This window comes from Carcharhinus amblyrhynchos, chromosome 14 (assembly GCF_965287045.1).
Source record: "Carcharhinus amblyrhynchos chromosome 14, sCarAmb.v2.hapA, whole genome shotgun sequence".
Taxonomy (NCBI): Eukaryota; Metazoa; Chordata; class Chondrichthyes; order Carcharhiniformes; family Carcharhinidae; genus Carcharhinus; species Carcharhinus amblyrhynchos.
The window spans coordinates 70856490-70873056 of record NC_137337.1 but is presented as its reverse complement, the minus strand read 5'-3'; the positions used below and the strand labels follow the sequence as shown (position 1 = coordinate 70873056).

General features: G+C 47.2%; 1 protein-coding gene across 2 annotated transcripts in view; it reads left to right on the top strand.

Moving 5' to 3' along the window:
* The window catches only part of slc8a3 (solute carrier family 8 member 3), a 408213-nt gene that overhangs the window by 294357 nt on the left and 97289 nt on the right, over positions 1–16567 (top strand). The window contains exon 3 of one of the 2 annotated variants that reach the window (XM_080202059.1): positions 7404–7507. In XM_080202059.1, coding sequence (XP_080058185.1) covers positions 7404–7507 — 104 coding nt within the window. Of the gene's footprint in view, positions 1–4515; positions 4623–7403; positions 7508–16567 lie in introns of both variants that reach the window. The other variant, XM_080202058.1, reaches the window with a different exon arrangement.

Here is a 16567-nt window from a genome sequence, read left to right as displayed (position 1 = left end):
GAAGGGTAGGAATAGCAAGCAGGGGCAATCCATATTATCATGTTGCTGCACATTAACTTTTATACAGTGATGTATTATTTCTGACCCCTCTGTGCACATTCCTCCCGTTTTCCTTCGATGATTTCCCCCAGCACTGTCAGGTTGTTACTCAGTAAGGCCCTGCTGTAAGATCAAAGGCTTTAATTTAGTAAAGGGAAAGGAATTAGTCTCCAGATTTCAGTTTTCAGCCAACAAAGCCTCTCCAGAGAGCAGTGACTGTTCTCTGTGAGTGACGCCATTTGTCTCCAGCACTGAAATCTTTTGAAGGAAATTAACTGGGCGGGGCACTCGTTTGTGAATCGTTTTGTTTCCACCTTTAACCCGTATTTGGGTGGCGCAGTGGTTAGCACTGCTGCCTCACAGTGCCAGGAACCCGGGTTCGATTCCCGGCTTGGGTCACTGTCTGTGTGGAGTTTCCACGCTCTTCCTGTGTCTGTGTGGGTTTCCTCAGGGTGCTCTGGTTTCCCCCCACACTCCAAAGATGTGCGAGTTAGGTTGATTGGCCGTGCTAAATTGATCCATAGCATCAGAGAAGACTAACAGGGTAAATAGGTGAGGTTACGGGAATAGGTCCTGGGTGGGATTGTGGTCAGTGCAGACTCGATGGGCCGAAAGGCCTCCTTCTGTACTGTAGGGTTTCTATATCGAGCACACCATCACTTAATGGCTGGTTGATGCTGCCCCCACTATCATTCTCCCACCACTCCATCAACATTTGCATGGAGAATAACCTTTCTAAAGTACAAAAGGTATTCAAGGGATGATCATGGGCAGCACGGTGGCACAGTGGTTAGCATTGCTGCCTCACAGTGCCAGAGACCCGGGTTCGATTCTGGCCTCAGGTCACTGTCTGTGTGGAGTTTGCATGTTCTCCCAGTATCTGCGTGGGTTTCCTCCAGTTTTCTCCCACCATACAAAAGATGCGCTGGTTAGATGGATTGGCCGTGTTAAATTGCCCCTTAATGTCAGAGGGACTTGCAGGGTAAATACTTGGGGTTCCTGGGATAAGGCCTGGGTGGGACTGTTGTCGGTACAGACTCGATGGGCCAAATGGCCTTTGTCTGCACTACAAGAATTCTATAATTGTATGGTTTGTTTAATTATTAATCATAGGCCAACATTTATTTATTTAACGAATTGTTGACTTTGTGCTTGCCAAGTAATAGGTAGGATTTTACAAGGGGGTGGTCAGTGCTGGTTATAGACTCATCTCCAGCATAGAATTTAGCATGGCCAGTTCACCTTGCCAGCATGTCTTTCAGACTGTGGGAGGAAACTGGAGCATCCAGGGGAAACCCATGCAAACATGGGGAGAACGTGCAGGCTTCACACAGACAGTGACCCAAGCCAGGAATCAAACCCGGATCTTTGGTGCTGTGAGGCAGCAGTGCTAACCACTGTGCTGCCCTGTTGGAATGTGGGTGCAAACTTGATGGGCCGAATGGCCTCTTTCTGCACTGTAGGGTTCTGTGATTCCATGATTCTATGATTGTTAAGATTCTTGATCCATGGATGTTTTTGATAGAATTTTATATTTTTGCATTCCAACTCTACGCAACATTGAGCTGTTATCTGTTAAAATATCCGGAGGCAAGGAGATTTGATATTCCTTTTAAATCAGGAGCACATTTAGATAACTAGCTTCAAAATAGACATAAGGACTAGAAATGGATTTGGTCAATCAAAGTCAGGGCCTGCACGAGTCCCGTATGAACTGCAGGGTTTCCACTCCTGGTCTTGGCCAATGACTCCTGACTGCTATGCCCTGAAGATCTCTCCACGAAATCCGTGAGAAAAGATTAAAAATTTATGTAATTAAACTAAAACCAACCCTTGTCCTCAGCTCTGCGATCAGTATCTCCAGGACCTAATGAATCCTGAACCTCCTGTGCTGGCTGGCCACATTCTACAAGCCTTGCTATCTACAGGATGCGCTGTAGCAATTCACCAAAGACCATCAGACAGCACCTTCCAAACCCACGACCACTTCCATCTAGAAGGACCAGGGCAGCAGATACATGGAAACACCACCAGCTGCAAGTTCCCCCCCAAGCCACTCACCATCTTGACTTGGAAATATATCGCCGCTCCTTCGTAATCGCTGGGTCAAAATCCTGGAATTCCCTCCCTAACGACACTGTGGGTCAACCCACAGAACATGGACTGCAGTGATTCAAGAAGGCAGCTCACCATCACCTTCTCAAGGGCAGCTAGGGATGGGCAATAAATGCTGGCCAGCCAGCGATGCCCATGTCCCACAAATGAATATAAATAACATGGATGTTAATGTATGTAATCGGACATATGCTCCTTTAAGAGAGTGAGTGAGGTGACCTGGGGTGCAGTTCCACCCTGGGTAGAGCTTGCTGGCTCAGCCTTATACTGACTGTGCTACTGTTACGACATTGAATAAACCATTACTGTTTGACTTACTTCTACTTACCTCGCAGTTTCTTTGTAGCCATAAGTAGATCTCAATCATAATAGTGTGTGGTTTAGATTTTTTTGGGGCAATGCATGTGACCAACGGGATTTGGAGCTGAAGACAGAGACCCTACTCGCACCTGCACATAAGGCGAAAACTCAAAAAACTCTAGAAGAAGCGAGAGAGACAGGGAGAGGTTAAAAAAATGCAGGCGAGAGAGACAGGGGGAAATTAAAAAGGAAGTTCCTAGTAAGGGAAGAAGATAGAGAAAATCGGAGGAGATATAAGGAGACGTAAAAGATTGGGAACTACTGGTAAAGACTGATGGTTGTGCCTGAATGTTTTAACGAGTCCCAGGGAAGAAGCCGTTCTTGAGTCAGTTGGAACGTGATCTCAGACTTTTGTATCTTTTTCCCCAACATAGAAGGTAGAAGAGAGAATGGAGTCCTTGATTATGTTGGCTGCTTTTCCCAGGCAGCGAGTAGATGGTATCAATGAATGGGAGGCTGGTTTGCGTGATGGACTGGGCTTTGTTCACGATCCTTTGTAGTTTGTTGCATTGTGAAGCATGTTTATTGCATTGTTCGAGGATCTCAGAGAGGAAACCAAGCTAGGATTGCAGCTTTGGACTGGTAACAGGGAAGGCACTGTATTAAATATTTATATCACCAATTTATTGAAGGTTTGGTAATTTCTGACTTCATTAGAACTTCTCAGTGAAATTCTAGCCTGGTCACTAATGGTGACACATCTGTTTGTTATCTGTTACATTTATAATCATTGTGGATTAAAAGGAGAAGTATAAAGCAAGTCTAACCCTATGCAAAAGGGAGATCATGTCTTTAGCTCCTATGAAATGTCCTTTAGACACGTTAAAAATATATTTTTGGAAATTTAAGAGAGCACTTCATGCTCATGGAGTTTAATTTTTTTTTAACTGGTGGAAGTTTAACTAAGTTCTGAATAAGAAGTTTCCATTATAGTGCGCCAGCAGTGATCCGCTGAGGAGAAATCTATTAACCGTTGTGTTGACTAACAAGTTTGGTATCGCACTGGCATTTTGACTGTCTTAATCCCAAGGGGTCCTCCTGTTTGTGGGGGAGTTGGTGAGAAAACCGTCAGCGCATGCGTGCGAGTTCCTTTGCCAGCATTTTAACCCAGCAAAGGTGTCCACACCGAGAGAGAAAATGCTGGAAAATCTCAGCAGGCCTGGCAGCATCTATAAGGGGAGAAAAGAGCTGACGTTTCGAGTCCAGATGACCCTTTGTCAAAGCAAGAAGTGGGAGATATTTATACTGCAGGCTGAGGGAATGAAAGATAAGTCATAGTCACGGAAACCAGGGGAAAGGTGAAGAGGTGCTAATGGCTATGGCTCATCTTTCATTCCCAACACCCTATATATCTCCACTTGAAACGTCCATAAAGACCAAAGGACCATAAAACATAGGAGCAGAATTAGACCACTCAGCCCATTTAGTCTGCTCCACCATTCAATCATGGCTGATATTTTTCTCATCCCCATTCTTGTGCCTTTTTCCCATAACCTGTGATCCCCTTATCAATCAAGAATCTAGCTATCTCTGCCTTAAAGACACATGTCAGCTCTTTTCTCTCCTGACAGATGCTGCCAGACCTGCTGAGATTTTTTCAGCATTTTCTCTTTTGGTTTCAGATTCCAGCATCCGCAGGAATTTGCTTTTATCAAAGGTATCCACACGCTGTGAACCTGCATTAGACAGAGGAATGTTACACAGGCACATTCACACTATTCCACAACGTGCATCTGATACGGAGCCTTCTGGGTTTTGACCGTCATTTGTCCACAGCTTAAAAAGTCCCTGACAATGTATTCCCTGCTCTGGGGATGGGGGTGGGAGCGTACTAATGAACTGCCCTTACTGGCAATACTCACCCATCACTGCACCCATGGACCCATCCTTCCACCCGCTCTTTTCCTCCCGCCTCCTCTCCCCACCCGCACCTCCCCCCCTCCCCTCTACCCGTCCCCTTCCTTTCCCTTCCCTTGTGACATTATTGTTTTTCATTTTCAGCAAAAGAGCTCAGATCAAAATAATTGATGATGAGGAATATGAAAAAAACAAGAGTTTCTTCCTTGAGCTGCTGGAGCCACGCATGGTGGATATGAGTTCACAGAAAGGTGGAGTACTCGCCCAGAATGAGCCACTGCTGAAGACCCTCCTCTCTCCTTCCTTCTTTCCCCTTTTCTCTTATTCCCCCCCATTTTCCCCCTCTCTCTCTCTCTTTGTCTTGTTGACTGCTTGATTCCCAAGAGATTTTTTAACACTGCGTTCTTGCAGTCAGATATGTCACATGCCGCCTGCTCGGACCTTGGCGTATTAGTGAGCTGCCGATCTGGACCTCCCATCAACTGCTTCAGTAACCTGCCAACTCTGAGGCCCCTTTTGAATGACGCTGACCCTTTTCCTGTTGTTGACAGCTGACGGGGGTTGGGGAGGGGTGGGGGTGGGGGGGAGGGGGTCTCTTGCTCCGCAATAGGAAGTAAGGCCCAGAAGCCTGTCCCACGCGTGCCAGTCCAACCGTTGGTCCCTGCATGCCAAGTAATGGACGGGACTTTGCCAGCCGCACTCATCCCAAAAATTGGAAAATCCCGCCCGAGATCAATGGATCTTTGCATGGTCCACCCCCTGCCCCACTACAGTACCCGTGGTGGGCAAGACTGGAAAATTTCAACCACATCTGGTTCCTTGCCACATCTGGTTTTTTTCCAGTTGCATCAATTTGCTCTGGGTGCGGTGGTGTACAATGCAAAACGTTTTAACATTTATTTATTAGTGTCACAAGTAGGCTTACATTAACGCCACAATGAAGCGTCTGTGAAAATCCCCCAGTCGCCACACTCTGGCGCCTGGTCGGATACATGGAGGGAGAATTTTAGCACGGTCAATGCCCCTAACCAAGCACAGGATCCCTCAGTGGGACTAAATGTATATTCAAGCAGAATGGCACTGGGGGGAGAGGTGGTAGCAGCATGTATTCAAATGTTGTGAATTGTGGCATTCGATGCTGGCAGGGCAAGGCCTGTTCAGGCCCAACAAAGGTGTGCGAGTTAGGTGGTTTGGCCACGATAAATCGTCCATTAGAGTCAAGGGGATTAGCAGGGTAAATGTGTGGGGTTGCAGGAACAGGGCCTGGATGGGATCGTTGTCGATGGGCCGAATGGCCTCCTTCTGCACTGTAGAGAACCTATGACTTCTATGAACTTGAGCTCACAGCGAGTTGAACACACACAGCAGGATTTCCTTCAGTTCTAGCAAGAGGAATTATGGAGTGGCAATGGGAGGGGACATGATAGTGTCGTGAGGTTGGAAACCAAATGCCTGGACTAATAATCCAGAAAACATGAGTTCAAATCCCATCCTGGAATTGGAATTTTCAAAATTAAATCTCTGTTAAGTTTTTGCTGGTTCATTCACTTCGGGAAAACTACATTACCCACTTGGGTCTATATGTGACTTCAATCCCATACGACTGTGTTTGATCTTTGACAGCTCAATGCGGACGTCTAGCAAGCCAGTCATTAGCCACATATGAGCAATTTGACTGGTCATTATAAGCCTACCCGGGCAAGACAGCTGGCATTAAACGTCATAGTGTGTCTGTCTCATTTATGGGGGAGATGGTGGTAATGTCACTAAGTTAATAATCCAGAAACCCAGGCAGATACTCTGGGGACAAGAGTTCGACTGACAGCTGGTATACTTTAAATTCAAATGAATAAATCTGGAATATAGCAACTAACTGAGGGTGGCGCAGTGGTTAGCACCGCTGCCTCATAGTACAAGGGATCTGGGTTCGATTCCTGGCTTGGGTCATTGTCTGTGTGGAGTCTTGCATGTTCTCCCCATGTCTGCGTGGGTTTCCTCCGGGTGTTCTGGTTTCCTCCCACAGTCCGAAAGACGTGCTGGTTAGGTACTTTGATAATGCTAAATTCTCCCTCAGCGTACCCGAACAGGCACCGGAGTGTGGCGACTAGGGGATTATCACAGTAACTTCATTGCAGTGTTAACGTATGCCTACTTGTGACACTAATAAATAAACTTTAATTTATGTAGAGGTGGTAGCATGGTGGTAAAGTCACTAACTTAGCAATCCAGAGGCCCAGGCAGATGCTGTGGGGACAAGGTGTACTTTAAATTCAGAAGAGTAAACCTGGAATATAGCAACTATCATCAGTTGTTGTAAAAACCTATCTAGTTCATTGATACCCTTGGGGGCTTAATGTGCCATCCTTACCTGGTCTGGCCTACATGAGACTCCAGGCCCAAAGCCATGTGGTCAACTCTTAGCTGCCTGCTGAATTGGCCCAGCAAGCCTCTGAGTTCAAAGGCCTCAAGGGTTAGGCTGGCCTTGCCCACTGATGCCCATATCCCATGAAAGAATGATGAGAAAAAAACTCCTCCCTCTCAAAAACCCTCAGTCCTTCCCTGCATTCAAAACAACCCTTCTGAGCACGTTAGAAGCACCTTCTTTGCCTGTTTTGACCAACCACAACAGGATTTTGTCAGGCAGTGACACAAGTTAGAAACTGGGATCTTTGGGGGGGTTTTTTTGCCATTTCCCACCGCTTTGTGTTGTGATGAAGTTGGCTTCAGTCAAGAGTTGGTCACCTGAAAGGGTTGGCAGGTTATACGACAGGAACTTTTGTCATTCCTATACCCATCACTCGCTGTAACCGGTGGGGGAAGGGGGCTGGGGAAAGAAGGCCCAAATTTCACTGGAATATGTCCCACTAATAAACCGAGGGAAGGGTGGCATGTGACACCAATCTGGGTGTGCTCCAGGGCCGCCGTCCCCCCACTAACCGTCAAGCAAGTTTACAAAAAAAAAACAATCGCATGTGCGACTGCAGTGGTTTTGGAGCAACCCATTGTACATTTTCTTTCTTATATCCTTACAGGAAAGCCATAAGCGTTAAAATAAATGATGATGAGGAATACGAAAAGCAAGAACATTTCTTCATTATGCTTGGTGAACCGAAATGGATGAAACGAGGAATATCAGGTGTGAGATCCTGAGATGTAACGGCTTTCTTTTTGAGAAAATCCATTATTTTTTCCTCCTGTATTCCCGCTCTCACCCTGTTTCGGTCATCTATGCCTGGTGCTTTTTTTGTTTCTCACCTGGACAATGTGCAATATATTGCCTCGGCCTAGTTTACGATTTGCACTTCACGCCACTGGGGGTTACATGTGTGCGTGTGGCGACTTCTTTATTTCCATAAACCAAACCTCAGAGGTCCCGAGGCAATGCACATTTCCTTCATTTTCCTGTGATCAGCTTAATTCTGTTGCTCTTTTATCCATCAGTTTTCTATTATTTTTCGGAAAGAAAATTGAAGGTTAGCCTCTTGCTTTCCACTTAGTCAGCCATACACATCCATCACTGAGAGGACAGCATCCCCTCTGTCTGAACAGCTAAAGATGTCCTTTGAACTGTATTGTTTTAAATCGGTGTTCGAATGGGACTGGGAAAGGGGAGGGGCGCTGGGGGGATGGACTCCAACAGAATCGCAGAGGTCTGCGGGAACCACATTCATAGGAACAAAGGAATTAGGAGCAGAAGTAGGCAAATTCAGCCCTTCGAGCCTGCTCCTCTATTCACTCAGGTTTATTTGGAATCACGAGCTTTCGGAGTGCTGCTCCTTCATCAGGTGAGTCCAGTAGCGCTCTGAAAGCTCATGATTCCAAATAAACCTGTTGGGCTTTAATCTGGTGTTGTGAGACTTCTTACTGTGCCCAGCCCAGTCCAACGCCGGCATCTCCACATCATTGCCATTCAGTCAGATCATGGCTGGTCTCTCGCTGGCCCTCAATTCCACCTCCCCATCTGTCCCCATATCCCCTTATCCCTCCTTTTAGTATTAGAAATATACCTACTCCTTGAAACCATTCAATGATTCAGACTCCACCGCGCTGTGGGACAGTGAGTTCCTCTAATTCACCACCCTCTGCGAGAAGTAGTTTCTCCTCATCTCAGTGTTAAATCTACCGCTTCTCGACCTGTACTTGTGACTTCTTGTTCCAGATTGTCCCATCAGAGGGAATATTTGGTCTACATTTACTTTATCAAAGCCTTTTAAAATTTCATATACCTCCATCAGATCCCCTCTTATCCTTCCAAACCCCAGCAAGTAGAAGCCCCAACTGTTGGGTGGCACGGTGGCACAGTGGTTAGCACTGCTGCTTCACAGCCACAGGGACCCGGGTTCGATTCCAGCCTCCGGGTGACTGTGTGGAGTTTGCACATTCTCCCAGTGTCTGTATGGGTGTGCTCCTGTTTCCTCCCACATTCCAAAGATGTGTGCGTTAAATTGATTGGCTATGCTAAATTGGCCCTTTGTGGTAAGGGGATTAGCAGGATAAATACACGGGATTACGGGGATAGGGCCTGCCTGGGTGGGATTGTTGTCGGTACAGAGTCAATGGGCCGAATGCCCTCCTTCTGCTCTGTAGGGATTTTATGATTCTGTTTAATCTCTCCTCTAAGGCCAACCCTTTCATCCCCGAAATTGTCCTAAATCAACTGCAGCTACATGCGTGCTCTCAGTGATAATAAACACTGACCTCACCAGTGACAATTGGATCTTCTGAATGAATTAGGAGAATATCATCTGGCTTTAGATGACTGCACTTGTTGCCTCAGTGGTAGTTTCTGTCCCACTTTCCCCCCTCACCCCATCCCCACCCTGTCTCACATTCTTTCCCTTCTAGAGAGAGTCAAGAATGTGGGATTGTTCTCTCCGGAGCAGAGAAGATTATGGAGGGATCGAGAAGGGTGTCCAAAATTAGGAGGGGATTTGATTGGGTAGATCGTGGGGGGAGATGTTACCTCTGACAGGAGGGTACCGAGTTAAAGTAACGGGTAAAGGAATCAGAGACATCATCAGGAGAAATGTTTCAACGTAGTGGTTGGTTGTGATCTGTCCAGCCTGAAAGTGCAGTGGACAGTAACTTGCAAAAGGAAATTGGATAATTGAAGGGTAAAATTGACAGAACTTTGGGGAAAGTGTTGTTAAGTGTGAATAATTTGATTGCTCATTCAAAAAGGCAGCATTGGCACACCCATACTCCCCCATCAAGACTGGGATGACATTCCTAAATGATAGGATAAGGGGAGCAGTGGCATGGTGGTAAATTCTTTTTTATTCATTCGTGGGACATTAGCATCGCTGGCTGGCCAGCATTTATTGCCCATCCCTAGTTGCCCGAAGACAGTTGAGAGTCAACCACGTTGCTGTAGCTCTGGGGTCACATGTAGGCCAGACTAGGTAAGAACGGCAGATTTCCTTCCCTAAAGGATATCAGTGAACCAGATGGGTTTTTCCGACATTGGACAATGGTTTCACGGTCATTAGTAGATTCTTTATCCCAGATTTTTCTTAAATTAAATTCAAATCCCACCATCTGCCAAGCTGGATTCGAATCTGAGTCTCCGGAACATTAGCTGTGTTTCTGGGTTAATAGTCTAGCGATAATATCACTAGGTTGTCACCTCCCCATTATAATGTTGCTGGACTAGTAATCCAGAGAGCCAGGGTAATGCTCTGGGGACCCGGGTTCGAATCCCAGCACGGCAATAAAAATCTGGAACTAAAAGTCTAATGATGACCATGAAACCATTGTCAGTTGTCATGGGCAAAAACCCATCTGGTTCACTAATATCCCTTAGGGAACAAAATCTGCCATCCTTAGCTGGTCTGGCCTACATGTGGCTCCAGATCTGCAGCAATGTGGCTGGCTGTTAACTGCCTGACTCCGCCACCAATGCCCACAGCCCATGAATAAATAAAAAAAGGAAATTATTCTGTGCAATCTGATATTTAATCCAAAAGTAATGAACTTGCCTTCAAAGGAGTAGGTGGAAGTACCAGCTAGGGTGTCATTGGCCATTGATTGTGCAGGCTTCTTAGAGAGGAACAGTAATGAGCAAACAGAGGAATTCAAAGCTTGAAGAAATGTCTTAAAGTACCCTTGGGGGCCGGCACAGTGGTTAGCCTTGCTGCCTCACAGCACCAGGGACCCGGGTTCGATTCCCAGCTTGGGTCTGCACCTTCTCCCCATGTCTGCGTGGGTTTCCTCCGGGCGTTCCGGTTTCCTCCTGCAGTCCAAAGATGTGCGGGTTAGGTTGACTGGCCATGCTAAAATTGCCCCTTAGTGTCAGGGAGATCAGCAGAGTAAATATGTGGGGTTATGGGGATAGGTGGGATTGTTGCTGGTGTAGGCTTGATGGCCCGAATGGCCTCTTTCTGCACTGTAGGTATCCAAAACAATGTCTGTGGAGTAGAATCGGTTTGGAGCTATTGAGTTTGAGCAAGGCATTCAGGTGTAGTGTGAGGGGTCATAAAATAATGCAAGAGGTATAGACCGAGTGATCACCATCACAGAATCATGAGCAGGGTCACAGTGTTGGTTAAGGGTTCATGGAGTACTGCTGTAGGTCACATAATAGTGTGAGGGGTCACGGTACAGAGTGAGGGGTCACTATACAAAGTGAGAGGTCACTGGACAGACTGAGGGGTCACTGGGCAGAGCGAGAGGTCATAGCACAGAGTGAGGGGTCACTAGACAGAGTGAGGGGTCACTGGACAGAGTGAGAGGTCATAGCACAGAGTGAGGGGTCACTGGACAGAGTGAGAGGTCACAGCACAGATTGAGGGTCACTGTACAAAGTGAGGGGTCTCTGGACAGAGTGAGGGGGTCACTGGACAGAGTGAGGGGTCACTGGACAGAGTGAGAGGTCACAGCACAGATTGAGGGGTCACTGGACAGAGTGAGGGGTCACAGTGCAGAGTTAGGAGTCACTGTACAGTGTGAGGGGTCGCAGTACAGGGCCAAAGGTCACAATACTGGGTAAGAGGTCACAGTACAGAGTGAAGGGTCACAGTCTAGATTAAGGGGTCACAGTACAAAGTGAGGGGTCACCGTGTAGAGTGAGGAGTCACAGTACAGTGTGAGGGGGTCACAGTACAGTATGAGGGGTCACTGTGCAGGGTGAGGGGTCACTGTGCAGGGTGAGGAGTCACTGTGCAGGGTGAGGGGTCACTGTACAGAGTGAGGGGTCACTGTACAGGGTGAGGGGTCACTGTACAGGGTGAGGGGTCACAGTACAGAGTGAGGGGTCACTGTACAGGGTGAGGGGTCACTGTACAGGGTGAGGGGTCACAGTATAGTGGCAAGTGTCTGATTCAAGACTTGACTTGAAAACCGTGCCAAAGGTCGGAGTTGGTCCATCAGAATGAATGCCGTGCCTCGCCCCTCATCCTTTCAAATCCTTCACCACGTCTTTGTAGGCAACTCAGCTAAACACAGCATTCACCATGTTCTGTGACAATTAATAACGACCTCACCCCACCAACGTCACTGGGCTTGTTGAGAGGTGGGTTGGCTCAAATATTAGAAAATGGAAGCCAAACACCCAGTCCCCAGTTTTAAAAGAACACATTTAAATCCACTTCCTGCTGTACAAAGGGCAGAATTCGCTATCAAAATCATCAATCATTTCCAGTGAACATTGTAATAAAACGCTGAACAATATTAAACTCCCGTGAAATATTTTGCCAAATTATGCTGGGCGACATGGTGCCACAGTGGTGAGCATTGCTGCCTCACAGCACCAGGAATCCGGATTCAATTCCTCGAGTGACTGCCTGTGTGGAGTTTGCACATTCTCCCCATATCTGTGTGGGTTTCCTCCAGATGCTCCAATTTCCTCCTACAGTCACAAAATGTGTGGGTTAGACTGATTGGCCATGCTAAATTGACTCTTAGTGTCAGGGGGACCTGCGGGGTTATGTGGATAGGGCCTAGGTGGGATTGCTGTCGGAGCAGGCTTGATGGGCTGAATGGCCTCCTTCTGCACTGTAGGGACTCCAAAGGCGGAATTCTCCGACCGCGCTGGTCTAAAAGCTGGAAATTCCCGCCCGACCATCAATGGTGTTCCACATTCTCCACAACCCGCCTGCTAAAGTTCCAGAGGTAGGCATGATGGGAGAATCCTGGCCTATGATTCTATGAATGTTGTTCACTTTTTAAAGGATGAACATTACGAAATAATTTCAATTTGCGATTTTCAAATTTCTTTTTTGCCTGCCTCTGAGGAAGTAAAAAGCAGCAACTTTCCAGGGTTTTACTTCTCAGCTGATATGATGTTGAATTAAAAATTGTGAAGGGGATGCTGTCTCTTGAAAAGACACTTTCATTTTTGCTTGTGCTAGTGCTGTCACCAGCGAAGTACACATCTTCCCATTTGCTCTCTGGTTCTGTTGCTGTCTTGCCTGTTGAATGATGAGAATGTGTTGTACCTTGGCTTGGTTAAAGATGCATGCCCCGAGGAGCACTGAGACTCACCGCGGAAAAGCTACCAACAAAGCGGGGGCTCTGCAGGTGTGATGAAGCAACAGTATCATTTTTGCGATTGGTGCAAACCAGATTCAGTTACGGTGTGAAAATAAAACTATGCACAGTGTTTACCCGCTCCCTACCATTAACCTTCTCTGCATTGTTCAGTTGCTTTGGCAATGCAGAGGTTACATTAAAAAAAAATCCTAAGATGAAGGAGTCACTTAACCTTTGCATCTTACAAATAATTAAAAAGCAGGGTTAGGCACTGTGAGTTGGTTCGCTTTTGATAGTATTCAATGTTAAAGTAACACGCTCTCACATGCTCTGAGAGCTGGGAATCAAAGAGACATCGAGGTTTACACCATGGAAACAGGCCTTTCAACCCAACTTGTCCCTTGATGTCCTTTTTTTTCTAACCGCTAAACTAATTCCAATTGCCTACGTTTTGCCCATACACCCCACTACATCCCTCTACACCCATCTTACCCATGTAAATGTCTGAATGCTTTTCAAAAGACAAAATTGTACCTGCCTCGACTACTACCTCTGGCAGCTTGTTCCAGACGCTCACCACCCTCAGTGTGAAAAAACTGCCCCTCTGGATCCTTTTGTATCTCTCCCCTCTCACCTTAAACCTATGTCCTTTAGTTTTAGACTCCCCTACCTTTGGGGAAAGATGTTGATTATCTATCTTATCTGTGCCCCTCATTATTTTATAAACCTCTATAAGATCACCACTAAGCCTCTTACACTCCAGAGAAAAAAAGTCCCTGTCTTTCCAGCCTTTCCTTATAGAACATAGAAAACTACAGCACAAACAGGCCCTTCGGCCCACAAGTTGCTCTGATCATATCCCTACTCGGTCTATGTATAACCCTCAATCCCATGTACTCATCAAACCATCTAACTCAAACCATCAAGTCACACTAGCATCTGAGTAAATCTTTACTGCATTCTTTCTAGTTTAATAATATCTTTTCTATGATAGGATGACCAGAACTGTAGACATGTCTAACATAAGCCAAGAGCCAACTATTCCAGAAGAAGTCTATTCAAGGTTCCTTCTGTGCATTTATCATCTTGAGTGGGATCTGGAGTTCCAAGTGCAATGCAGTGTTGAACCCAGAGCTCTGGTTTCCTGCAGCTTATTCCTCAAGTTAAGACATAGTAAACTGCTCATTCTGTACTGTGACCCCTCACTCTGTGCTGTAATCCCTCACTCTGTACTGTGACCCCTCACCCCCCTCACCCTGCACTGTGGCCCCTCACACTGCACTGTGACCCCTCAGTCTGCGTTGTGACCCCTCACTCTGCACTGTGACCCCTCAAATTGTGTTGTGATCCCTCACTCTGTACTGTGATCCCTCACTCTGCACTGTGACCCCTCACTCTGTACTGTGATCCCTCTGCACTGTGACCCTTCACTCTGTACAGTGACCCCTCACTCTGTACAGTGACCCCTTACTCTGTACTGTGACCCCTCATTTTGTCCAGTGATCTCTCACTCTGTACAGTGACCCCTCACCCTGCACTGTAATCCCTTGCTCTGCACTGTTACCCCTAACTCTCTATAGTGACCCTCAGCCTGTACAGTGATCCCTCACTCTGTACTATGACCGCTCATCCTGTCTAGTGACCCTCACTCTGCACTGTGTCCCCTCACTTTGTACAGTGATCCCTCACTCTGTACTATGACCGCTCATCCTGTCTAGTGACCCTCACTCTGCACTGTGTCCCCTCACTTTGTACAGTGATCCCTCAGCCTGCACTGTGACCCCTCACTCTGTACTGTGACCCCTCAGTCTGTACTGTGACCCCTCACTCTGTACTGTGACCCCCTCAGTGTGTACAGTAACCCCTCACTCTGTACTGTGACCCCTCAGTGTGTACAGTAACCCCTCACTCTGTACTGTGACCGCTCAGTGTGTACAGTAACCCCTCACTCTGTACTGTGACCCCTGAGTGTGTACAGTAACCCCTCACTCTGTACTGTGACCCCTGAGTGTGTACAGTAACCCCTCACTCTGTACTGTGACCCCTCAGTGTGTACAGTAACCCCTCACTCTGTACTGTGACCCCTCACTCTGTACTGTGACCCCTGAGTGTGTACAGTAACCCCTCACTCTGTACTGTGAGCCCTCACTCTGTACTGTGACCCCTCAGTGTGTACTGTGACCCCTCACTCTGTACTGTGACCCTTCAGTGTGTACAGTAACCCCTCACTCTGTACTGTGACCCCTCAGTGTGTACAGTAACCCCTCACTCTGTACTGTGACCCCTCAGTGTGTACAGTAACCCCTCACTCTGTACTGTGATCCTTCAGTGTGTACAGTAACCCCTCACTCTGTACTGTGACCCCTCAGTGTGTACAGTAACCCCTCACTCTGTACTGTGACCCCTGAGTGTGTACAGTAACCCCTCACTCTGTACTGTGACCGCTCAGTGTGTACAGTAACCCCTCACTCTGTACTGTGACCCCTGAGTGTGTACAGTAACCCCGCACTCTGTACTGTGACCGCTCAGTGTGTACAGTAACCCCTCACTCTGTACTGTGACCCTTCAGTGTGTACAGTAACCCCTCACTCTGTACTGTGACCCCTGAGTGTGTACAGTAACCCCTCACTCTGTACTGTGACCCCTGAGTGTGTACAGTAACCCCTCACTCTGTACTGTGACCCCTGAGTGTGTACAGTAACCCCTCACTCTGTACTGTGACCCCTGAGTGTGTACAGTAACCCCTCACTCTGTACTGTGACCCCTGAGTGTGTACAGTAACCCCTCACTCTGTACTGTGACCCTTCAGTGTGTACAGTAACCCCTCACTCTGTACTGTGACCCTTCAGTGTGTACAGTAACCCCTCACTCTGTACTGTGACCCCTGAGTGTGTACAGTAACCCCTCACTCTGTACTGTGACCCTTCAGTGTGTACAGTAACCCCTCACTCTGTACTGTGACCCTTCAGTGTGTACAGTAACCCCTCACTCTGTACTGTGACCGCTCAGTGTGTACAGTAACCCCTCACTCTGTACTGTGACCCTTCAGTGTGTACAGTAACCCCTCAGTCTGTACTGTGACCCCTGAGTGTGTACGGTAACCCCTCACTCTGTACTGTGACCCCTGAGTGTGTGCAGTAACCCCTCACTCTGTACTGTGACCCTTCAGTGTGTACAGTAACCCCTCACTCTGTACTGTGACCCCTGAGTGTGTGCAGTAACCCCTCACTCTGTACTGTGACCCTTCAGTGTGTACAGTAACCCCTCACTCTGTACTGTGACCCTTCAGTGTGTACAGTAACCCCTCACTCTGTACTGTGACCCCTGAGTGTGTACAGTAACCCCTCACTCTGTACTGTGACCCCTGAGTGTGTACAGTAACCCCTCACTCTGTACAGTGACCCCTCACTCTGTACTGTGACCCCTCACTTTGTACTGTGACCCCTCACTTTGTACTGTGACCCCTCACTCTGTACTGTGACCCCTCACTTTGTACTGTGACCCCTCACTCTGTACTGTGACCCCTCACTTTGTACAGTAACCCCTCCCTCTGTACTGTGACCACCTCAGGCCACCTCATAAGCATATCCTCTTCACAAAGAGAACAGTTTTATTCGGACTTAGTTCAGATTTTTATTCTGATTTTATTTCAGATTTTAAATCAATTTCTTGGAGCCACTTGCATCTCCAAACTGAATTTTTCCATTCTGTGATGGATGATTACTAT